The sequence below is a fragment of the Mustela lutreola genome, chromosome 10, assembly GCF_030435805.1.
Source record: "Mustela lutreola isolate mMusLut2 chromosome 10, mMusLut2.pri, whole genome shotgun sequence".
NCBI lineage: Eukaryota > Metazoa > Chordata > Mammalia > Carnivora > Mustelidae > Mustela > Mustela lutreola.
In genome coordinates, this window is record NC_081299.1 from 100,958,780 (window position 1) to 100,984,305 (window position 25,526).

The 25,526-nt window shown below is 36.5% G+C and overlaps 1 protein-coding gene across 3 annotated transcripts in view; it reads right to left on the reverse strand.

The window, feature by feature from the left end:
* GDAP2 (ganglioside induced differentiation associated protein 2) overlaps window positions 1-25,526 on the reverse strand; it is a 72,399-nt gene that overhangs the window by 7,560 nt on the left and 39,313 nt on the right. For all 3 annotated transcript variants that reach the window (XM_059137015.1, XM_059137016.1, XM_059137018.1), the window contains 5 exons: window positions 25,215-25,371; window positions 12,114-12,190; window positions 11,292-11,368; window positions 8,512-8,651; window positions 7,785-7,839 (listed from right to left, as the gene is read on the reverse strand). In XM_059137015.1, coding sequence (XP_058992998.1) covers window positions 7,785-7,839; window positions 8,512-8,651; window positions 11,292-11,368; window positions 12,114-12,190; window positions 25,215-25,371 — 506 coding nt within the window. The remainder of the gene's footprint in view (window positions 1-7,784; window positions 7,840-8,511; window positions 8,652-11,291; window positions 11,369-12,113; window positions 12,191-25,214; window positions 25,372-25,526) is intronic.

Below are 25,526 nucleotides of genomic sequence, written 5' to 3' on the forward strand. Positions count from 1 at the left end.
GTTCTTCATTCTACAATAAAAATACATTGTACTTCAATCTGCACCTCAAGTTCTTCCTCTGTAAAACGAGCAAGTTAGACTTACATGATCTTTAAGGTCCCTCTTAATTGTATAGTTCTAGGCAAAGAATCCTGTATATGCCACACCAAATGACATAGTGGGGTGGCGGTGGTAAACTCAAAGAGAAGGTTGGGTTGGGGAGTCTAGTCAGTGACCTCAGGCATACAATCTGCGAAAGAGAAAAACATTTCTCTGTCCCATTTTCTGTCATTACCTCCTTCACATCCTCCAGGTATTGGCAAGAGAAAATTACTCAAAGTAGACAGAAGGAAAAACCCAGTTTTCTGTTCAGGGACACTCAAGAGCACTGTCTTTGCTTCTTAAAATTTCAGTTTTCTATAACTTAGCTTTTAATTTTCAATAATTTATGTCATAAATACGCATTTACATAAACTTATGTTACTTATTACCTCCTATTTTAATGAACCGATGAAAATTTAAAATTTGAAAAAGGACTGTTGTGATGTTTTGTAAATGCTGGAAATTCTTTCACCCAATTATTCACAAACGGAAAGCCAAGAGCACAAGATCACAAAATAATATAAACTAGGAAAAGACTGTAAAAGACTTTAGTACATGTGTGTACTAAAATAATCTACTGGAGCCAGAATCAGGAGTGGGTTTAAATAGTTAGTTTGTCTTGTATTAGTAAACTTCAAAGAAGAAAAAAAGAGTAGTGATTTATATGAGCAGTCCATTTATTACCACTTTGGGTGGAGTGTCCTGGAAAAGATCTGAGGAGTACTGAAATCAGAACAGTGTGATTCGATTGTTTTATTATCCCTTGATTTCATCTCATTATTTTATAATTATAAACACCCCATTTAGAGTTTTTGACTTAGTATAAAATAATGGATGGATTTCATTACACATGGGTCTTATTCTCTCAATCCTCCCTCATTTTCCCCATTGCAAAATGTTATCAAGAGGTAACATAATGCTTTTCACTTTATATATCTGGTCTTCAGCCTCTGCCCAGCCTGCCACTGACTCCTATTTGAAGCAATTCCAATGTGTGGCAGCCAAGGCTGGTGGCTCTAACACTGAAATTTCTGGTAATGTGCTTCCATCAATGCCACAGGCTGGATAGCTATTATAGACTCTCTACTGTGGAGGAGGAGGGATTAAAGTCATATCTTAGCAAAGAGTGGCCACACAGTTTTATAAGTTTGGTACAAATGAACACTATACTGGTAAATCTGAATTTATAACAGAAGTAAAGAAAATTATGAAAATGTTCAAGTATTCACTGAAGTTAAAAGAACACCAGTATTAGCCACCAATCATTCACATTTCCTTATGTTTTAACACATATCTACCCATCCCTCTATTCATCTGTTGATCCATCTTACTTTTTTTGCTGCATTTCCAAGTAAACTGCAGACATCAGAAAGCTGTCCCCAACTACAGCATTCATTATCTCTAATGAGAGTTCAAAGTTTGTTCAGTTTCTTTGCTATAAAATTTATATTTGATGAAAAGCACAGATTTTAATTGTACTTTGCTATTTAGGCAAATACATTATATATATAAAAATCCTACTCAGATACAAAACATTTCATCACCCCAGAAAGTTCTTTCATGCTCCTCTTCCCTTATGGCCCTCTCCATGGAGGCAAATGATGTTTTGTTTTTTTTTTCTACCATGGATTAGTTTTGTCTGCTCTAGAATTTCATATAAATGGAATCATACAGCATATAATCAATTTTTATGTAAGGACTCTTTCACTCAGCTTAATGTTTTTAAGATTTTTGTGTGTGATTCTGTGTATCAGTAGTGTGTTCTCTTTCACTGCCAAGAAACACTTCATTACGAGAACGTGCAAGAGCTTAATTATTTGTAATCCTCCTAACAAGCAGCACCTTGGCTGTGTCCAGTTTTTGGGTTGCTATGACGAAAGCTGCTACGAACATTCTTATAGAAGTCTTTTTTGGCACATGTTTTCAGCTTATTTAGGTAAATACTTAGCAGTGGCACTGATGTGTCACAGATGAGATATATATTTAGTTTATAAGAGATTTTCATAACTCTTTTCAAAGTAGTTGCACAATTTCCAATTCCTACTTATGATGTAGGAGAATTCCAGTCACTTCACATCATTGGCAGTATTTGGCATTGCCAGTCTTTTAAGTTTTGGCTATTCTGGTGGCAGTGTAGTGGTCTCTCACTGCAGGTTTTTTTTTTTTTTTTTTAATGTTTAAGTAAGATATAATTGATACACAATAAGCTGCACATAACTGAAGTATACAATTTGTTAAGTTTTGATATATGTATACACCCATGAAACAACTAATCAAGAAAAAGAACATAGCCATCACTCCTAAAGGTTCTTAGGGTCCTTTGTAATTCCTCCCTCCCACTCCTTCTCCCTGTCCACAGGTAATCACTGCTCTGCCTTCTGTAATTACATATTAGTTTGTATGCCCTAGAATTTTATATGAATGAAATCATACAGCGTGTTATACTTGTCTGGCTTCTTTTACTCGGCTTATTTATTTTGAGGTTCATTTATGTTGCTGCTATGTATCCAGAGTTCATTCTTCTTTATTACTGAGTAGTATCCTATTGCATGGACATACCACAGTTTGGCTGTCAATTCTCTCAGTGATGGGCATGCAGGTTATTTCCAGTTTTTGACTATAACAAATAAAAGGGCTATGAGCATTTGTGTACAAGTCTTTGTATGGGTACGTTTTCATTTGTCTCATGTAAATACTAGGAGTGGAATGGCTGGATCACATGGTAGGTATACATTTAATTCTTTAAATAAACTGAAATTCTTCAAAGAAACTGCCGAAGTTTCTGTAATATTTTACATTCAGATAAGCACCGAAGGGGAATGCCAGTTCTTCCACATTCTCACCAACATTTGGTATGGTCAGTCTTTAAGCCACTCGAACAGAAGTGCAGTGTTAACTCATTTTGATTTAATTTGCACTTTCCTAGTGACTAATTAGGCTAAACATCTTTTCATGTGCTTATCTGACAGTTATATATTTTCTTTGGGGAAATGCTTGCACAAATCTTCTGCCCATTTCTAAATTGAGTGATTTCTTTACTAATGATTTTTGAGATTTCTTTATTTATTCTAAAGAGAAATCCTTTATCAGATAAATGTTCTATTTACAGAGATTTTATCCTAGGCCGTGGCTTGCCTTTTTACTCTCTTAACTATTTTTAAAAAGGCAGAAGTTCTTAATTTTATGAAGTCCAATTTCTTTTATGGATTGTACTTTGGTGTTGTATCTAAGAAATCTTTGCTTTACTCAAGGTCACAAAGCTTTCTCTCTTATATATATATTTTTAGAAGCTTAATAGTTACACATTTTATAATTTAGGTCTTTGACCCATTTCCAGTTAATTTCTGTATGTGATGCAAAACACAGATCACAGTTCATTTTTTTTGCATATGGATATCTAATTGTTTCAGTATCACTTATCGAAGACACTCCTTTTTCCACTGACCTGCCTTTGCACTCTTCTCAAACACCAGTTATCTATATACACATGAGTCTATTTTTGGATTCTTTACTCTGTTCCACCGATCTATAGGTCTGTCTTTATGACAACACCTCACATATCCTTGAGTACTGCAGCTTTAGAATAAGCTTTGAAAGCAGGGATTGTCAGTCCTTCAACTCTGGTTTTCTTTTAAGATAGTTTTGGCTATTTAAATTCTTTGCATTTTATTGGTCAATTTCTACAAAAAAGCTTGCTGAATTTTTGGTTGGCAATGAATCACCATATTTAGCAGGCATTGAGAATTTTACAATATTAGGTCTTCTAGTCCACAAATACAGTGTATATCTTTCTTTACTTAGGTCTCCTTTAACTTCTCTTATGAATATTCTGCAGTGTACATAACTTGTATAAGGCATAGGTCTTTCACATCTTTTGTCATATTTATCCTTAAATATAGTATATTTTGATGATAGTGTAAATAATATTGGTTTTTTACATTTCAATTGGAATGTTTGTTGCTAATACATACAACTAATTTTTAAATACTAATCTTAGACACTGAAACCTTGATAAAACTTACTTATTAATTCTACTAGTTTTGCTGAGGATACCACCGAGTTTTCTACACGATGTTCAAGTCATCTGTGAATAAAGACAGTATTATTTACTCCCCTCTACATCTAGAGCCATTTTATTTCCTTTTCTTGCCATATTACAAACTGGTTAGAGCCTCTGGTACAATATTGAATAGAAGCGGGGAGAGCAGACATTCTTGCAAGGATATGCTAAAAACCAAGCTCACCCTTCTGTTTATCTCCACTAAAGAAAAAATGTCAGTAGCCACTGGATGAACAAATATAAATGGATGATGAGATATGGGGAAACAGTCAAGCAGTATCTTCAACTGTTATAGAAAGAAAACATCAGCCACCCACTGAGCATAACAAAACAGTGGAAAAGTTGATAACAGACATTATCTGATAGGACCATATAATCAGAACTTAACTGAACAGAGCAGGAAAAGTCCTTCATTTAAGAGACTGTTCGAACACTGTACTTTTTTTTTTTTTTTTTAAAGCCTGCCACTATTCTCATAAGCATTTAATTAGCACTTATTAAGCTATTCTAACACTGAGGGACCAAAAGGAAATCTGCAACTTTTAAAAGAATTATTTAAAATATTTTATGCAAATTTTATAGGTGGTATTTGGATGAGAAATTCAACAATTCTGTAAACAATGAGAAATAATGTTGAAAACCATTCTCTCAATGAAGTATTCACTCATCTATTAATTATGAAGTGTAATGAGGACTTTTTGCTACTTATCTTACCTAATTTCTCCACAGTACTTTAAAATAATGACTACTTCTACCATGTTTGATGCTTTTCCTGTCCACTGGCTCCCAGAGCATTACTCAGTCTTGGCTCTCCCACTGATTTTTAGATTATGTCTCCTTGATCTCTTTCCTTGATCCCAGGGTCTGTCTTTAGCTATCCTCTTTGGGACTTAATTCATTAACATATTTAAAGAGTTAAAGCTCTATTTACTTAAAGGGGACTCCCAAATTTATATCCCAATCCATGATCCCCTTTAACTGATGACACCTGGGAGTCATGGATCACACAGTCCTTTCTCTCAACCCTATTCATCTAATAAATAACACAATCCTAGGCTTTATGCTGAAATAAGTCCTTTTTTCTCCAAACCCCACTGATATAATCAGGTTTTGTTGCTTTTTTTCTTTTTGCTTAAACCTGGTCAGCCAACTTCTGCAAAAGACCATATAGTAAATATTTTAGGCTTCTTATATTAACATGATAAGAAAATGTCATTAGGCAGTCCTGAAGGAACAGTGCTACGCTGGAGGCAGGACACTATGGACACTAACTAGGAGGTAGCTGTGTCCTCTCAGATGAAAGATGGTGCCAGCATCAACTCAGGTAGAAGCAATGGGACTCATGGCACAGGCATACACTGGGACAAAAGCAAGCACATAGACTGATACAATGTGATGCTTCCCTGGTCCCGGCTTAGGCACCTAATAGGCAGTGGTTCCATTCACTAAGAAAGGAAACATAAACAGATGTTTGGGAGTGAGTCGGGGAGGAGGACATGAGTAGTTCTGTTTTTAAAATGTTGAACTTCAGGTGTCTGTAAGACATCGACGTGAAGTATATACTCAACAGCTCAACATGGAACCCAGAAAGGACGATGGTCATGACAACGATGGTATCACTTACTGAGATTTTATTTTAGGTCAGGTAATATTTTAAGCATTTTATACATATTAACTAATGTCATTCTTCCAATAACCCTAGAAGGTGGACACTACTATTATTCCCATTTTATAGAAGATGAAATTAACACACAGAGCAGTTCCATAACTTGCCTGAGAAGATAAACTGGTAGTTGGTACAGCTGGGATTAGTAATATTCCCTGAGTCTTGGGCCCATGCTTTAAACATTAGGCTTCATTGCCTCTCCTGACATGTATTTGGGAATTGCATATAATTTGGAGGGTTGGTGAAGGCACAGGAATGAAAGAAGGTACAGAGTGAAAGAAAAGGATGAGGGCTTGGGAACATTAACATTTCAAGGAGAGAGGGACCATCCGTGATTAAGGATGCAGGGAAAAAGGATAAAGATGACCAGTGGTTTGGTGCGAGTAGCTTTAGCTGTCAGAGTGGGGTTTGAACAAGACAGGAGTAATTTAAGGTGTATAAAAAATGGAGACAATGAAAATAGAATGTAGATCACACTAAAAAATTGTGGTTGTTAAGGGGAAGAGAGAGAAATGTAGGCTTTAGCATGTTTAAAAGTTGATGAGATAGAGCAAGGAAAAGGTGAAAATTGCTGAGGACAAAGTCCTGAGGAAATGGAAATATATTGTGTAGTTATCAGCGGAGGCTCTATAATTAAAATGTTTAGATTAAGTAACAGTAAGCAAATGTTATTTAATCTCTCAAAGCATCAATTTCTTTACTTCCAAAATGGGCATAATTCTACTATCTCCTTCTTAGATATAAGGCTTAAACAAGATAACACAGGGAAAAGCAAGGATATAGTTAGGTGCTTAGAAAACATTAGCTATTATTATAATTGTATCTGGACCACAGGTAGAGGGGCTACTCTTCATTAAGAAGGGAGACATTTTTAATGACAGAAAAGAACGAAATGATAGGAACAGATGGCAGGTAAGTCTGGTTGGGAGGGAAGAGAGAGGCAGCTTTTTACTGATGTTTTTTGATGTTCTTGGTTGAGAACAAGGCCAGGCCAACTATTGGAGTAAGGGGCTGCTAGTAGGACCGGGCTTGGGGAGAGCAGAGAGCCTTGCTGGGACACTATCCAGTGAAATACCAGGGGCCCTCAGCAGAGAAAGCTCCATGCATGAGTCTGCTTAGAAGGCCAAAATGACATGGCTCTAAGACTTGTCCATCTGTGCTCAGCAACCCAGATACAGGAGTGAAGAAAGCAGAGTGATGAAATTATCTCATGACGCAGGGTTTGATGGGTAAGTGTGATAAAAGATTAAGAGACATAGGTTATTTTTGGCATTAACAGCAGTGTGACTAAAGTGATAGAATTTGGGTTTTAGGCTGGATAGGGAAGGAAATAAAGACCAAAAAAAAAAAAAAAAAAAAAAAAAAGAGGGAGAGAGAGAGATGATAATTTCAGAAAAAGTAAAAGGACCAAAGGAGTGCATATTGATGAAGTCAAGATGCTGGATTAGGTATTAGGGATATTAAAAAAACAAGATAGCTATATTCTAGCTTTCACAAATCTTGCAGTCTAGCGTAAGGTAGAAAATTAAACAAATAATTAGAATTAAAAACATCACAATGATAGAGACTAAAATCTTAAGGGGGTACAATGTAGAAGTACCTACTAGTTGCAGAATTGGTTGGGAAAGGTTTTCTATGGAAGTAATTGCTAAGCCGAGATCTGAAGGACAAAGAGAAGTTAGCCATGAGCAGAGAAAGGAAAGTATACTCTGTAACAAGGGCATGAGCAAAGCTCAAACACAGAGTATGAAGAAGCAAGGACTGAAAGGCTTGTATGACTTGCCTATAAAGACACTGGAGTTTACATGGGACCAAAACATTAGGACCACAACTCACTATCACTTAAAAGGAACAGTAAGCAAAGAAATCAGCAGTCACAGTGGTAGTAGTAAGAATTAAGATCTTGAAATATAGCTTAATATGCTAGCATGCAGTGCACTAAAATTCAAGATTAAGCTAAAAAGAAACACACTGTACCTTTGAACGAAATGTTGGATGAACAAAATAAACAGCCTTCAAATTCCTCTTGTATCTGATTTGAAATAAAAACAAGGGTCAGTATGTCATGCTATGGACAATTAACTCTGCTAGAGTATAGAAATATATTCACAAAGAAAACAAGTTAAAAGTAGCTCTAGTTCACTTATTGAATTTTAGGTGAAATGTCAAAAAATGATTCAGAGAACTTTTCATTATTTAAAGCTTTTGTTTTATAAAAGATGTTGTTTCTCTTGGCTGCGACAGAGCCACCTACAGGTAGAACAAAGTAATTTCATATTTAACAAACACTGCCATTTTTTTCTATTGCACTAGAATCTCTGGGATCAGACTATGAACTAACATACTCATGGATCACTGGGTCAAATAAAATAATATTTATATATGTATTTTGATAAAAGTAACATCTTATTAATAAAAAAGGTAGTATTTTTGTTATTTTTTATAAAGATTGGTAATGATCCCAACCCTTTTTCAAGATGTTTTTTAAAAGCAGGAAAAAGTTTACATATGAATTTCCTTAGATGCAAAACATGCTGGAGTTAAGGAGGGCCTCCTCATATTAAAATATCTTCTCTATATATGATAAAATTCTGTTACATGAAACACATTTTTTTGCATAATACTAAGCAATATTTGTTTATTGATTAGTATTAGGAAAGAAAGAAGCTATCTCCCCTCTTCATAATTTGCAAAAATAACTAACTTGACATCAACAACATCGTAGAGCTTCTTCAGGAAGTCAGAGTCCAGGTGATTGTATTCGCTGGTCAGTGTGTGAAAATATACTAATACATACTCTTTCACAGCAATGTGATCCATTACATGGATAAAATATAAAAGAGCCTAGAAGAAAAAGAGAAGTAAAAGTAAGATCATCTTGCACAGTGGTCTATTTCACAGAAGCCAAGAATGAGACAAAACCCAGAAGACTAGTATCATCAATGGCCCTGGCACTGCAGATGGACATCTCGGACAAGGAGTATCAATTCTCTTTTAAAAGATCTTCAGGAAAGTGAACTATACCAGTGTTATGTAATTCTCAGAAATGGTACAGTAGGATCCATTTTTGCCTTGTTTTTTCTAAATGGTGGAGATCAATCTCTATCGTCTCAAATAACTCTTCCTATACTTAAAAGAGTTCTTCAGTCAGCTGCTAGGTTTTCCCTCTGTAGGATAATGATATTAATATCATCAGAAGTACAATTTGTAGACTTCTGATCTTTCCTGATGTTTCCACATGAACTCAATGAAAATCTCTGCAGTCTCTACTGGGATACAGACTTAGATCTCTCACGTAACCAAGAACTGCTATACAAGGACATTATGAGTGATGCCTCCCTCCCACAGCTCACTTTGAGGACTAATTTTTTGGCATCTTTAACGTTGACCTGAATGAGAAAAATGAGAACAGGTTTAGTCAGTAGATGGCAATGGACTGGGCAGCTTTCTAAGGCTCAAATTTAACATGATCCAGATCACATCAGAGAAATAAATATTAGAGAAATGGTCCATTACCAGAAGGATGAAATGTAAGAGAAACATTAAACACAAAGCAGAGATACAATATGGGCAGGGCCAGGATGACCCAGTGGTGTGCCTATAAACAATGACATAGAGGAAGCTAACAGTTTACAAGTGAAAGATTATTATCAAACAGGCGATTTCCCAGTTCTCCTCAGGAGAGTCCTTGGCACTGAGAGGAGTGGACTGAGACGAATTAGCATCCAACTACTGGCAGAGCTGACAGAAGGCACTAAGAAAACATAGTATCTTCCAGTTTGTTGGTTTGGGCCTCACAATATATCTCATTATATTATATGAAATGGTACATAGTGGATATTCAGAACACCAAGAAAGGACACAACAAAATCAAATGCAGAGATTCATGTTTTTATTGGTTATCAATCATATTATAATGAGAATGAATCAATGTCATACTGATTGTTATTACACAAAATGAGTAAAGTAGAGACTTATGATACTTATGGTATCATTTGCAACAGCTGAGTTTTTCCTCTGTGTGTGTGTGTGTATTTTTGTTATTATTTCTGCTTTTGCCAGACTGCTTCTGGTCCTCTATCTACTCTCTACCCCCTCCCCAGGGCAATTAAAATGCTCATTTCCAGCTTTAAATTCTCCATCTTTAACTTAACCTTTTTTCATTATAAGGAAGTATAAGCCACATGACAGAAAAATGGAGAAAACACATTCTCCCTAAAACCATTAAATCCATTTTGAAATATTTACATTTTGAGTTTTTACCTTTATGCTTAAAACATAGCAAGTTAAGGTCAGTTTGTAGGCAGCTTAATGTATCACTTTCTCCCTTGCCAATATTATAAGGATTTCTCTACAGTACTTGTCTTTAGAATCATAATTTTTAAGGGTCACAAACCATTCCATTTATGGATACACCCTAATTACCTGTTAGGAATTTAAATTCCAATTCTATGCTACAAATGAGCCTGTGGTAACATGCCAGGTCCAGCGCTTCCACGATTTTTTAAATGTAAACACCAGTGACCAGGAAACTAAGGGCTTGGCCAGAAGCAATTATCTGCTTTTGTATAACTGCGTTTTATGTTAAAAATAGGTGCGATTTTTACATTTTTTAAGGGCATAATTTGTTACTGTAGTTAAGAATGATTTATTAAAGTGATTCTCCTCTCTTTCAGTCAGTTTCTAATAATACTGATATTCTAGGACAATTTACATATTTATCTTTTAGATTCAATGGTCCCTTGCCCAAGTATTCCAATTTGGGCAGTTTCAGGGTCAACAGCTAGATTATTTCCTTAGTACAAATTCTGAAGAACAGAATTCTTGGGTCAATGGATGTGACCATTTTTATCATTTCGATTCATCTTTGATGACAATGATTATTATTTGAGATTTCTGGCTAGTTTTGAAGGCAACAAAAGGTCTGTCATTCTGATTCACTTTTTTTTTTCGCCCCCCCGGACTACTAATCATTTTTAAAAGCAGAATCATTTTCTTATTTACTTTGCCAGAAATACCATTTTTTCTTTTATGAATCAGCTATTTCTGTCCTTTGCCTCCAAATGAAGGGATTGTGGCATTATGACATTTTGGGTTAACTACATCTCTGACTTCTTCTCTCCAGATAGATATTCAAAAGTTAATTTTTCTTTTTTCAAGAAAAGCAGTATTTGATTGTTAGCACAGTTATAACCTAGAGTGATTCCAACCCAAAACTTGCCAGTTGTGTCATATCTGAAAGAGAGCAGTTGCACTTTTTATCACATTATTGGATTCTACTATTTTTTGTTTCTCCTACAGAACCGAACCAAACCCCTAACTTACTGAAATGGTATGTGCCAACATGCAGAGCCAGGGTCGCTCCTCTGCCCAGATACACACAATTCTGCCCCATCTCATATTCTAAGTTCTGATTCCAAATTCATACCTTACTAATCATGAAAATCAACATTATATGTAAAACAGAGCCTTTCTGTGGCTTACCTTGTCCATATCTATTAATGTGACAGGAATGTTTCTTCCAACTACCACCATCACTGTGCGACCACAGTTATCAACACCTGTGAACAGGAAATGTGATCAGCGCCCAGAGACTTTATTCTAAGACTGGATTCTGATGTTATAAAAATATTCTACACAAATATAAAAGATTGAAAATCAAGAACTTACATTTTTTACATTTTATCTTCAGATGTCTTTCACTATGTGGAAAATAATCCTTTTTTTTTTTTTTTTTAGCTTCACTAAATTTTGATGACTACCCTTACTACTAAGATAAGTTTTCTTACAGGTTTTAAATCAGGGACAGCCAAAGGTACGGCTGCAGGGCACAGACCTTTTATACATAGCTTTTTGCTTAAGTTCACTATGATTTTTAATAACATTAGTGATCCAGGAAAAACTACTTGGAACTCAACTCTGAAAATTAACAAGTACTGTCTGAAAAAGAAATTTAATGCGGTAAGGAGTGGAAATCTGAGAAATTTCACCATCTCCATCATATGTTTATGTAAGGTTTGAATTTTGTACAGCAAGTGGAAGACATTTTTAAAAGCAGAAAAAATGTTCAAAGGTAAGAAAAAGGATATTAAGAAGAAACAAAGTTGACCAATGTAGAACTGTAAGATGAAAATCTGTAAGTTGATGTGTTGTTTTTACAATCTTGACAATGAGCAAAAACTATCCCCATTAGTATAAAAATTACTTTTTTCACAGATAAAAAAAAAATCAGAGAAAAATGAAGTTTCTAACAGCATGCGAGAGAAGGTTCTTAATTAGTAAAAGTTACTTTGTCCTTAAGCTCACCTGTTTGGTATAAGGCTTTTAGAGAAGCAATATCAGATAGATCCTCAGATCTTGCTTGACATAACCAGCGATTGTAACTAGAGAAATAAAGGACATAATTATTAAAATAACCCCTTGTAAATTAAATTTACAAATGGAATCTGTTTTTATCTTTCCCTAAAGAATGGGATTTTATTATAAAGTGCAAGGAATTAAGGAGGTCATTATACTATGCAGAAACTCTACTAATGTGTTATTGATAATACAAATGAGTTACAGAGTAACTGAGAAAGGATGGTGTTCATACTAAACAATTTAAAAAAATCCTTTATGATAAAGTGAAGACTATTCATATAAATGGCAAAGATACCAAGTACTCAATTTAAGTTTTCAAATACTGTTATTTTCCTTTACTAAAAAACATGCAAATAGAGAATCTTAAAACAAAAGCAGTTATCTAAAATAGTTGTTCACTCATCCAACAACAACTTGGTATTGAGAATCCTACAGTGAACAGATACGGTCAGTGCCCTCAAGGAGCTTACTTTTCATAAGAAAATGTTTTCATAATGTTTCATAGTTCATAAATGTTTTCATAAGAAAATGTTCAACATATTATGTGGAACCACAAAGGAACTAGGTAATTTTATGCAGGAAGTCCAGGCCTATTTAATGATTGGTTAATCAAACCAGTTGCCCCGATAATGCATATAGCAGATCCTAGGGACCGCAGCCTGGCTTTAGCCAAGAGGGCATTAAAACTAGAAGAGACATTAAAGATCTCAAAGAGGGCAAATGACCTGTAAAAGGTTGAGCTTATCTTAGTTACGAGCCAATTATTGGTGGAGCTGAATTTGAAACTGTACTCAGATCTCCAGATTTCTGAAAAGGTTAGTATTTTTTCTACTATTTCATACCACTTTCTTAAAATTCAAAAATTCATTTGTGAAAAAAGCTTTCAAGGCACTGAAATGCATGAAAAGCAACTTTTTTCCCCAAAGATTTTATTTATTTGACAGAGAGAGATCACAAGTAGGCAGAGAGGCAGGCAGGGGGTGGGGGGGAAGCAGGCTCTCTGCTGAGCAGAGAGCCCAATGAGATGCAGGGCTCAATCCCAGGGCCCTGAGATCACAACCTGAGCCAAAGGCAGAGGCTTAACACACTGAGCCACCAAGGCACCCTGAAAAGCAACTTTTAAAGCATCTAGGTCACATAGGGCAACATCCCATAACATAAGGAAAACTAAACCAGGAGGGGATGACTTGGTTTCTAATCCTATCACTTTCTGTGCAACCTCAGTAGGTAAAGCTGTTTCACCTCTATGGACTTGCTTCCTCATCTGCCAAGTGGTGCTTATGCAGAACGCTTTTCACCTATAAAGCACAATTACACAGCTAAGGATATTTAATAGGAAGCCTATTACATTTGGATTGTAATCAACAATGCCTGCTAGTGTCACAGAAATTGCAACTGCCTATAAAAAAAAAATACTTGGTATCACATAGTTCCACAGTTTTCCTTTTTAAATTAAATTTGGAAACTTGGGGAACCTGGGTGGCTCAGTCTGTTAAGAGTCTGACTCTTGATTTCAGCTAAGACCATGATCTCAGGGTCATGAGATCAAGACCCAAGTTGGGCTCCATGCTGGGCATGGAACCTACTAAAGATTTTCTCTCTCCCCTTTGCCCTTTGTCCTCTGCCCCTTATCCCCTTCCTTTAAAAAAAAAAAAAAATAATAATAATAAATAAAAGGAAACTTGCCCACCTATGTAAATTGAAAAACCAAAGAGAAAATAGCTTTAAATTTTGGTTTAAGACACAATTTGCAAGTCAAGAGAAGACCTATGTTTATGGTAGTTCTCCTTATCCATATGTTCTGTTCCTATTTTTACATGGAGTCACTTCCTTGGTTATTCACACTAAATTCCCAATCGTACTGTTTTCTCATTGTCTTATGATTAAGTCATCTTCACAACAAGACTGAACAGAATGCATCTTAAGTGGCTTATAAGCATCATTGGTCTAGCACAAATCATGCAACAGGAATTCAGTAAATGTTGGTTAATTTCTATACTTCATTCTTGGATTCATTAGCTCATTTCTCAACAATGTACTGTGTTCATGCCAGGGCCTGCAACATAGTAGGGACTCAGATCTTTGTTTAATGAAATAGTAAACATGAATATTATTCAAGATATTTTGGGGGGCATCTGAGAATGATAGCAAAAGGTCCTTGGCTTCAAAGAGTTTAAAGTTGAACATATCAGACAGACACATAAAGAATTAACTCTGTGATAAGACACAATGAAACAAGCAATCCAGCAGAAGTCTAAATATTCTATCACTATGCCAAGGGGAGGAGAGGAGGGCAGAATGAGGAGGAGTGGAGTGGAGGCAAGGTCCAGACATGTGGAATTAACTGCTCCCCCTTCTTTGCACCATAAAGATTAGCACAGGCTTCACCCACTTACAGCCAGTGTTTGCTTCTGCTCTTAGACAAGAAAGAGGGAATGCATCTTATTTGTCTCTATATGTTCAGACAATCTCCAGGGTTACTCCTGATGCTGAATAACAATGTGTTCAAAGAACTCTGAAAAATTCTTTTTTCAAACTGGAATTCAGGTGCACAAAACAGAATTAACTTTGGTTCAAAACACTCTCATCATGGGTACACACATGGTTTTCTTTAAAAAACTGATCATCTAGGGGCGCCTGGGTGGCTTAGTCAGTTAAGCACCTGACTCTTGATTTCTACTCAGGTCATGAGATTGAGTCCCAGTCTGGCTCTGCCCTCGGTGGGGAGTTGGCTTGAGAGACCTTCTCTCCCTCTGCCCCTCCCCTCACTCTTGGGCCTACTCCCTCTCTCTCTAAAATCAATCAATCAATCAATCAATCAATCTTCAAAATGTTTTAAAAACCGGTTATCTAATTAGTTATTTTTAATGAAATAAGCATCCTGAAACCCCAAACAAAAGGTAGCACCCAGCAATAATCTACCTCTAATCCCATGATCATTCCCCTTTGATTCTAGCCCCTGCCCCCATAACCAGTCTCTAGAATCGCCCATCCATCATTTTCTTGCTTCCTTTTCATATCCTTTTGGTTCATCTGATGTACTCCTAAAAAACTTTTTGAAAAAAGCTTATTATACTGTATGCAATCTTTTGGGTCTGACTTGTTAGATTTACTAGACTGCTAGCACTGGGTGGCAATGCTGTTCATTCACTTTGCCAACTACATGATGTATCTGTACCATATGGAAACTAGAGTTTTTTTAATCCACTCTCTTACTTACCAGTACTTGGAACTGTTCCCAGGTTTTTGCTCCTGTGCATACTGCTACAAACAACTTATTGTTATTGATCAACTTATTGATCACTGAACATGATACATATTTCCTGGTATATGTGTGCATGATTTCTCTTGGGTAGATACACATGAGTTGAAGTGCCAGGTTATAGGTATATTCGGTTTTAGGAAATAAGACCAGATCTCTTATCCAAAGTGGTGTACCCATTTATACTTCTACAAGCAGTGAATATGAGATCCTGTGAATCCATGTCCTTCTCAACACTTGATATCAGCAGAGATTTTAACTTCTGCCAGTCAGGTCTGTAATGGTATCTCATTTCTTTGGTCACTAGTGATGTTGGGATCCCGTTCATGTTCAATGGACATGTTCCCTCTTTTGAGAGATGCCTATTCATACTGTTTATTTTCTATAGGCCTATTTGTTCTTTTCTTACTTGTAGGAATTCTTGGTATATTCTTGATAGTAATCATTTGCTAGTTATATTTACTTTGAGTACTCCCATTCTATACTTTGCTTTTCACTTTCCTTAAGATTCATTGCCCCACTTGCCAGTGTTCTTAATTTTAATATAATCAAAGCTATTTTTTCTTTTATAGTCAATGCTTTTTATATCTTGTTTAAGAAACCTGTCCTTTCTCCAAGGTATAAAAGATACTAGCCTACAGCTTCTTCCACGAGTTTTAATTAAAAAAAAAAAAATTAAGTTCTTAATCTATTTAAAATTGACTGTAGTCCATGGTGTGAACTATGAAATACCATCAACTCTAAAATGTTTTGAACCTTGATCTGTGATAAACAACTTGAGATCCTAGAATAGATTTTGGTTGGCAAAAGCAACATCTATACAAGCATGTTCATGGGGAAAAGGCTTATAGCTTACATGAGAATTTTAAAGGCTTTATGATTCAATAAAGGTTTAGTATCATTGCTGAGACACTGGTGCTGCTCCAGATTCTAAGGACTGAAATGAAGTCCAGAGCAGCAACTCAACACTGACAGCTTCATCTGGTATTTTCTTTATTAAGTCTCCTACATTCCCTCTAGGATCATGTAAGCTTGATTTGATTATCTAGTCAATTTTATTTTCTTTTAAATAAGTATTTGGGAGGAGGGAATAAAAGCAAAAAATTCCTTAGCCAGTAGAGAAAAAATGCTTCATTTCCCTCATCTAGTCAGAAAATATTTTAAAATTTCCATTATATCTCTTATAAACTGCACCTCATTTTTTTGCTGTTGTTTCTGCATTTTATTTCAATAAAGATATGTAAGCTTTTATCCCAATCCAACAATCAAAAGCTAAAAAAAGGAAAACATCAACTCAAAATAGTTTCTTGTTTTTTTTTTTTTTTTTTTTAAGATTTTATTTATTTATTTGACAGAGAGATCAGAAGTAGGCAGAGAGGCAGGCAGGCAGAGAGAGAGAAAGAGAGAGAGAGAGGAGGAAGCAGGCTCCCCGCTGAGCAGAGAGCCCGACGTGGGACTCGATTCCAGGACCTTGAGATCGTGACCTGAGCCGAAGGCAGCGGCTTAACCCACTGAGCCACCCAGGCGCCCAGTTTCTTGTTTTCTTAGAGCTTATTCCAAATAAACAGATTTCTATTACTTGTTGGGTAAACTAATAATGATAGGTAAACAGTCACACAAATTATGGCAAATTGGCAGCAAAGGTGGCCACTACAGAGCTCTGAAGGCAGAAATACTACATAGTTTCTCAACAGGCTGCAATCAACTAAGGTTGGTTGCTGTCCTCATAAAGCTAGTTAAAGGCAATCTCTTCCAGTTAATCAATTACTGTCCACATGCATAGTCACAGGTTGAATGATGAAGAAAATTTACCCTAAAAACTCTTAAAAGACTAATGACTAACCTATTTGTGTACAACCAACAGCCTGGGTTTTGGAGTCAACACGAGTTTTTCCTGGCCTTAGGCAACTGCCCCACCCTGACTTAGGACCCTTGTGGTATACTTACTGCAGCTTATAACTTAAATAAGTTATTCATATAATAATTAGTTTAACATTCTTCTCCTCTGCAAGATTCTAAGCTCCATGAGGGCTGAGGCTGTTCTGTTTTGCATGTCACTTTAGTATGCTTTCAGCATGACACCTGGCACATTGATAAGGGCTCAATAAATACCTAATAATGAAGGAGATAACGTTTTTATTGTGGGAAATGACTCAAGAGTCATAGGCAACTGGTCTTAAGCTGACTGAGGAAAACTAATGAAAAAGTTACTGTAAAAGAATTTTTTAAGTTTTAAATCTCTGTCTTTGAAAAAGAATATTGCTTCCTAATTTTTGTAGTAAGCCAACTTCTTCCTTATGATATACCCAAATTAGTGTCACAGTTGGATAGAAAACCTAGAAATATTAATAAAGAACCAGAAAACATGCTAATTTTTTTGGGGGGGAGGATTACCACACAGAGAGAATGATGTGGTAAGGCAGTGCCACGAAAGCAATGATCTAACCCTATGTAGCCAATCCATGGGAACTTTAGTTCTATTAATGATGGAAGAATTGAAAGCTTTCAAAAAAATGCTGCTAACGGAAGATCTACTTCCTCAGATTTAGAAAATGTGTGTGTGTATATATATACATACATATATATGTATATATATCTCTCTCTCACTTGCTTAATTTGATCAATTAACACAGTTAACAGAAACCAGACTCATTACATGTAAAAAGCCTTATTTAGAAAAAATAAAATTAATAAATTAAAAAAAAACAACCCACAGCCTGCAATCTTAAATAGTCAGCACATGACAGAGTATGCAAACAGATGACTCGTAGCTCAGTTATACCATAAACTTCGAAACAAGTAGTCATCAGTTCTCAAACTTTCTGGTCTCAGGGCCCTTTTATGTTTATGTCAGTTATACCTACCAATATTCACCATATTAGAAATAAAAACAGAAATTTTAAACGTAATTATTTGTAAATCTCAAAACAATAAAAAGCTTTTATGTGAACAAAAATAACTTCTATGACAAAAATTGTGTTTAGGGAAAAGAGTTAACCTTCTTTAATGTCTTTGCAAATCTCTAAGTTCTGCTGGATTCTCACGTCTGCTTCTGCATTTAATCTGCTGCAATGTGCCATCGTAAGTAGCCTCGGAAAACTCCACCAAACACTGTGGGAATGAGAAGGAAAAGGGCAAATGTGTCCGAGTAGCGTTATAAAACTAGTTGTGGTCTCACAGGCTCCCTATAAAAGGGTCCCTGGTTCCTTGACCACACTTTTGAGCTGCTACTATTCTGAAGTATTCTGCAGTATAGCTATGAGACACCTCATCTTTAATCATCACAGGCACTGGACACTTACATGGGAAATGTGAAAACCTTTTGATTCAGACGTAGCTTATTACTCAAGAGAACTCTGTGAGAGAGGCACCTAGCCCATTTCTTAGTTCAGGCTCTGGGAGCTACAGGCTGTGCTCTTCTGTCAGTTGGCAACTATGTACTGACTACATGGGCACACAGCCTGACCACCCTTCAGAACATACCCCTGACATCTGAAGGTGGTGTGGCTCACTCATTAACTTTAAAACAGAAGGACTACCTTATTTATCTCAGTATATTTCAGTACCTAGAATATTATCTTGTACAGAGTAAATATCCAATGTTTCCTGAACTGAATGGAAACATTCAGTTTCCATAACAAATATGACTGCATAACAAATATGAATCTCAAGATCAAGGCCTTCTACTAGGACAGTACTTTCCATGCTGTGTTCATATTCCTTCCTAGAACCTATTCCTTTGCTCTGGACTCCTTTTCAAAAAGGTGTGAATAGATTTATTTAAATACTGCCTTGAACTAGTCATTATTAAGTAAAACAAATGTCCTCATTAAAGAGAGAAAGAGACAATGACAAGCCTCCAGTCTAACAAACTTCAAAATTTCCAGATTATCTGTAACTCTCATGGAGAAATGGGAAAGATATGAGGGGTGTGTGAATGTGTAAGAGAGAAAAAGAGAGAAGAAGAGGTTGGCTGATTGGAGAAAAGTGGTAACAGTGCAGTTCTTTGTAATATGAACACAAAAAATCTCTAGTCCTTTGCCAACTTGTCTGAAGCCGGTTTGTTTAAGTGGGCTGAAGAAGGTGGAAGAGAAGGGAGATGTGCCACAACAGCCATTTTGAAGGCTCTTTCTCAGTGAATTGGAACTCTGGGCAAGCCAGTCTAGGAGATTACTTACCCCATGTAAAGGAGACACACTAGATCAGTATTTAAACACAAAAGAATCACTTAAGAAACTTTAGAAGATTTCTGAGCCTCTTCCACAGAGATTCTGATTCATGAAGTTTGGTGTGGGGCATACACATTTGTAGTAAGCAGCCCTGGTGATTCTAATGCTTACAGACTGCATACTCCACTTTGGAAAAACTGTTACCAGATGATCACCAAAACTCCTTTCAACTATAAGGTACTGGTGACCAGTGCTTCTCAAAGTGTGGTCCACTTTTTTAGGGGGTTTGCAAGGTCAAAACTGTTTTGACAGTTTCACAATGACACTGAAACATCATGTGCCATTTTCACTGCGTTGACATTTGCACCAGTGGTGCAAAAGCATTGTTAAGTAGACTACTAGTGCTCTAGAATGAATCAGGGCAGAGGAACCAGATTCAATACTAGCAGTCACTGTACTTCACTGCCAAAATTCTCACAGGAAAAAAAAAAAAAAAGAAAAGAAAAGAAGAAAGAAAGAAAGAAAGAAAGATAAAGAAAAAATCCAGTTTAAAAATGTCTTTGATGAGGAGGTATAAAATTAATTTTATTAGATCAACCCTTGGAACACGTCTTTTTAAGATTAATGTATCATAAAATGGGAAGAGCACATAAAGTAATTCTGCATACTGAAGTATGAGGTTGTCTTGAAGAAAGGCACTGTATGACTTTTAAGCTAAACTCTATTGCTTTTTTTCATGGAACACTGTTTTTCTTCAAATAATGACTGGCAGACAAACTGTGGTTATTCAACATGAGTATTTGGCAGACGTTTTCTCAAAATGAATAAAGTGACCCTATCATTTCAAGAAAAACAGCCAACGGTATTTCTTGCCAGTGATAAAACTTGAGCTTTAAAATATACATATATTTTTGGAAAATTTGTATGCATCCCCAGAAGTTTACAGTTCCTAATACTTAAAGACTTTTCTGATGAGATCAGTGGCAATATTAACAAAATGTAATTTTTTGATATCATATAATGAAATGTATCAGTATCTAGGAGATCTGAAAAATTCAGTGAATCAGTATTTTCCAAAAGACAATCCATCATGTTATAATTCATGCTGTAAATTCCTATTACAAAACCCATTCAAAGAGCAGGATAGAACAAACATTTTAATATAACAGAACATAAAAATTCACAGATATGCTTTAAGATTCCATATTATAACTAAGCTTTAAGAAACTACCACTTACCGATTTATGTTATAATATCAAAGAAGATCATAAGTTAATTGAAAGGCTATTAACATATTCCTCCCCTTTCAAATTATATATCTAAGTGAGGTTAGATTTTCTTTATATACTTCACCCAAGATAACTTATTCCAACAGTTTGAACACTGATATGAGAATCCAGCTGTCTTCTATTAAGCCAAACATTTAAACACTGGCAAAAATGTAAGACAGTGAGTGCCGTATCTTCTCACTCATTTTTTAAAAGAGTTATTTTTAAAAAAACATGATGGGTTATTTTTAAATGAATTAATAAACAATTTCTCATATGATAAATATTGGTAGGTACAAACCATGTAAACAAAAGCTCTCTGGCATCCTCAACAACAAAGACTAAATTGTGTGAGAACCACTGCCTTTGACTAGAAAAAGGTATCCTGACCTAACAGTACAAGAATCACAATGTGAAAAAGTTTCAAAATATATACAGATGCCAAAGTCCCAGTCATGTGAGGGAGAGCCCCCTCACTGTATTTAGGGGAAAATGTTTGTCAGATGATTTTTACACATGCCAAGTTAAAAAACCATTAAAACTATTACTTGATGGTGACTGCCTTTGCAAAAGCTAGTCATTGCTGCCACCTAGTGGCAAATTTGCTGTCAATTCTAAATATAAAATCAAAATAACATGAAGACCAGAAACTCACAGAGACACAGCATTCTATCTAATTCTGTGAGGAATTCCAGAGGCCATCTAGTCCACTCCCAGTTTATGGATAGAGACTTAAAACAACCACACATCACTGCAATATACTGTGATAAATGCTAATGCTATGCTTTGGTTAAGTATAGGGTATGAAAAAGAAATAGAGGAGGAGGCACCTGTTCCAGATTTCTCTTCTGTCTATCCTGGCTTATCTCCAGGGAGTTAAATTTTCAGAAGAAAGTACTTTTAAGGTGAAACCTGGAGAATGGGCAGGAATTAAAGGATGAGGGTATTCCAATCAAAAGGAATGGCAAGTACCAAAGCTAAAAGGTAAAAGAGACAATGATTTACTCAGTTCCCAGAACAGCAGTGACCAACCTCAAGAATTTGCTAAGTACCAGGTGCTCACAACAACCCTATGTTAACCTTTCAACTAACCCCATAAGATAATGCTGATATGAACTGTTTAGAGTTTATCATTTTTCTTTCCTTTAAAAGTTTCTGAAAAGCAGCTAGCTTTCCAAGGACTGTTAATCCTTGGAAAAGCTTACCCAGAAGTACATAACCTGCTTTCCTTTATGCTTTAAAAAGGACTTATTCAGAATTGCTTTAGAAAGCACCATAAGATACCTAGGAATATACCTAACCAAAGAGGGAAAGGATCTGTACTTTGAAAACTATAGAACACTTACGAAAGAAATTGAGGAAGACACAAAGAAATGGAAAAACATTCCATGTTCAAGGACTGGAAGAACAAATACTGTTACAATGTCTATGCTAGGGGCAACTGGGTGGCTCAGTGGGTTAAGCTTCTGCCTTCGGCGTAGGTCATGATCTCAGGGTCCTGGGATGGTGCCCTGCATTGGGCTCTCTGCTCAGCGGGGAGCCTGCTTCCCCGGCCCTCCTTGCCTACTTGTGATCTCTCTCTCTCAAATAAATAAATAAAATCCTTTTTTTTTTTTTTTTTTTGTCAGAGAGAGTGAGCACAGGCAGACAGAGTGGCAGGCAGAGGCAGAGGGAGAAGCAGGCTCTCCGCTGAGCAAGGAGCCCAATGTGGGACTCGATCCCAGGACTTCGGGATCATGACCTCAGCTGAAGGCAGCCGCTTAACCAACTGAGCTACCCAGGCTTCCCATAAATAAAATCTTTAAAAAGAAAAAAAAAACAAAGTCTATGCTATGCAAAGCAATCTATACATTCAATGGAATCACTATGAAAATACCGTCAACACTTTTCAACAGAGCTGGAACAAACAATCCTAAAATTTGTATGGAACCAGAAAAGACCCTGAATAGCCAGAGGAATGTTGAAAAAGGAAACCAAAGTTGGCAGCATCACAATTACAGACTTCAAGCTCTATTTCAAAGCTGAACCATCAAGACAGTATGGTACTGGCACAAAAACAGACACATAGATCAATGGAACAGAATAGAGAGCCCAGAAATTGACCTTCAACTCTGTGGTCAACTAATCTTCAACAAAGTAGGAAAGAATATCCAATGGAAAAAGAGTCTCTTCAACAAATGGTGTTGGGAAAATTGGACAGCTACATGCAGAACAATGAAACTGGACCATTTTCTTACACCACACATAAAAATACGCTCAAAATGGATGAAAGGTCTAAATGTGAGACAGAAATCCATCAAAATCCTAGAGGAGAACACAGGCAGAAATCTCTCTGAACCCTGCCGCACCAACTTCTTGCTAGACACATCTCCAAAGGCAAGGGAAACAAAAGCAAAAATGAATTATTGGGATTTCATCAAGATAAAACGGTTCTGCAGGGGCGCATGGGTGGCTCAATCATTAAGCTCCTGCCTTTGGCTCAAGTCACCATCCTGGTCCTGGGATTGAACCCCACACTGGGCTCCTTGCTCAGCAGGAGCCTGCTTCTCCCTCTCCTCCCTGCTTGTGCTCTCTCTTACTATCTTACTACCACTGTCTCTCCCTCTCTCTCAAATTAAATAAAATGTTTTTTAAAAAAAACAAAAACAAAGGCTTTACACAGCAGAGGAAACAGTCAACAAAACTAAAAGACAATCTACAAAATGGAGAAGATATTTGCAAATGTGTTATCAGATAAAGGGCTAGTATCCAAGATCTATAAAGAACTTATCAAACTCAACACCAAAAGAACAAATAATCCAATCAAGAAATGGGCAGAAAACATGAACAGACATTTCTCCAAAGAACATATCCAAATGGCCACCAGACACATGAAAAAATGGTCAACTTCACTCAGCATTAGGGAAATACAAATCAAAACCACAATGAGATACCACCTCACACCAGTCAGAATGGCTAAAATTAACAAGCCAGGAAAGCACAGACGTTGGTGAGAATGCAGAGAAAGGGGAACCCTCCTATAGTTTATGGGAAGGCAAGCTGGTACAGCCACTCTAGAAAACAGCATGGAGGTTCCTGAAAAGGTTGAAAATAGAGTTACCCTATGACCCAGCAACTGCACTACTAGGTATTTATCCCAGAGATACGAGTGTAGTGATCCAAAGAGGCACCTGCACCCCAATGTTTATAGCAGCATTGTCCACAATAGCCAAACTATGGAAGGAACCCAGATGTCCATCGACAGATGAATGGATAAAGATGCAGAATATATATACAATGGAATATTACTCAGCTAGCCAAAAAAAGAAAAAAAAAAAAGTCTTGGGGCACCTGGCTCAGTCAGTTAAGCATCTGCCTTCAGCTCAGGTCATGATCCTAGGGTCCTGGGATCAAGCCCCACACTGGGCTCCCTGCTCAGTGGGGAGCCTGCTTTTCCCTCTCCTGCTTCCCCTGTTTGTGCTCTCTGTCAAATAACTAACTAAATAAATAAAATCTTAAAAAAAAAATCTTGCCACGTGCAACAACATGGATGGGAACTAGAACGTATTATGCTAAGTGAAATAAGTCAATCAGAGAAAGAGAATTATCACATGATTTCACTCAAATGGGGAATTTAAGAAACAAAACAGAGGAGCATAGGGAAAGAGACGGAAAAATAAAACAAGACGAAATCAGAGAGGGAGGCAAACCATAAGAGACCCTTAATCATAGGAAACAAACTGAGGGGTCGCGAGAGGGGAGGGAGGTCATGGGATGGGATAAGAGCTTGATGGACATTAAGGGAGCACAGGATGTAATGAGCACTGGATGTTATATAAAACTGATGAATTACTAACCTCTATCTCTGAAGCTAATATTATACTACATGTTAATTAACTGAATTGAAACTAAAAAAGAAAAACAGAAAACATGAAAGAAATGGAATGGCTTCATAAGGTCCTTGGGATAAATTGGGGAAAAGTAAAGGGCTTTTAAATTGAACAAAACTGTAGATTATGTTTTAATTACAAATATAGAAAAGTAAAAACTTCACAACTCTGCTTTCCCTTTTCCTGTTCTACTTTAAGAACCTAACTTCACCCAGAGGCACAAAAATTACTGCAGGAAGATCAGGAGCTCTGAAATCAGATGTGCATCTGAACACTGGCTTCACCACAAATTAACTGTGACAACTGATAAAATTAACTTTGAATTTCTGCATCTACAAAAAGGGGTTGCTATCTTCCTCAGCAGATTGTCATGAAGAACAGATGAGAACACATTATATGTAGAACATTTAGCAGATGTAGGCTCCTTGCTTATTTCTCCTGTCCTTCCATGTCTATTAGTACAAAGGGGTTTGCCTTACTTTCTTTGATGCTGCTTCTGCAGGGCTGCCTCTGATAACTGTCCCTGAAGGATCAGTCGTCTTTGCTTGTCAATATCTCCTTCCATTCGAGCAAAAGCATGAGAGCCGATGAAAGAGAGGTCAACTCCCAAGCCTTCAGCTTCCTCTTCTTGGGTGTCTATAACAAAAATATCATCAACAGAGAGCTTATGACAAAACCCGACAGTAAACGCTACAGATTATGAATGATGCAACAGGGAAGACTGTGGCATAATAAAAAAAACTGGGGTTGAGGCTATTTTTTTAAGAATCAAACTGAAATCAGATTTAGGC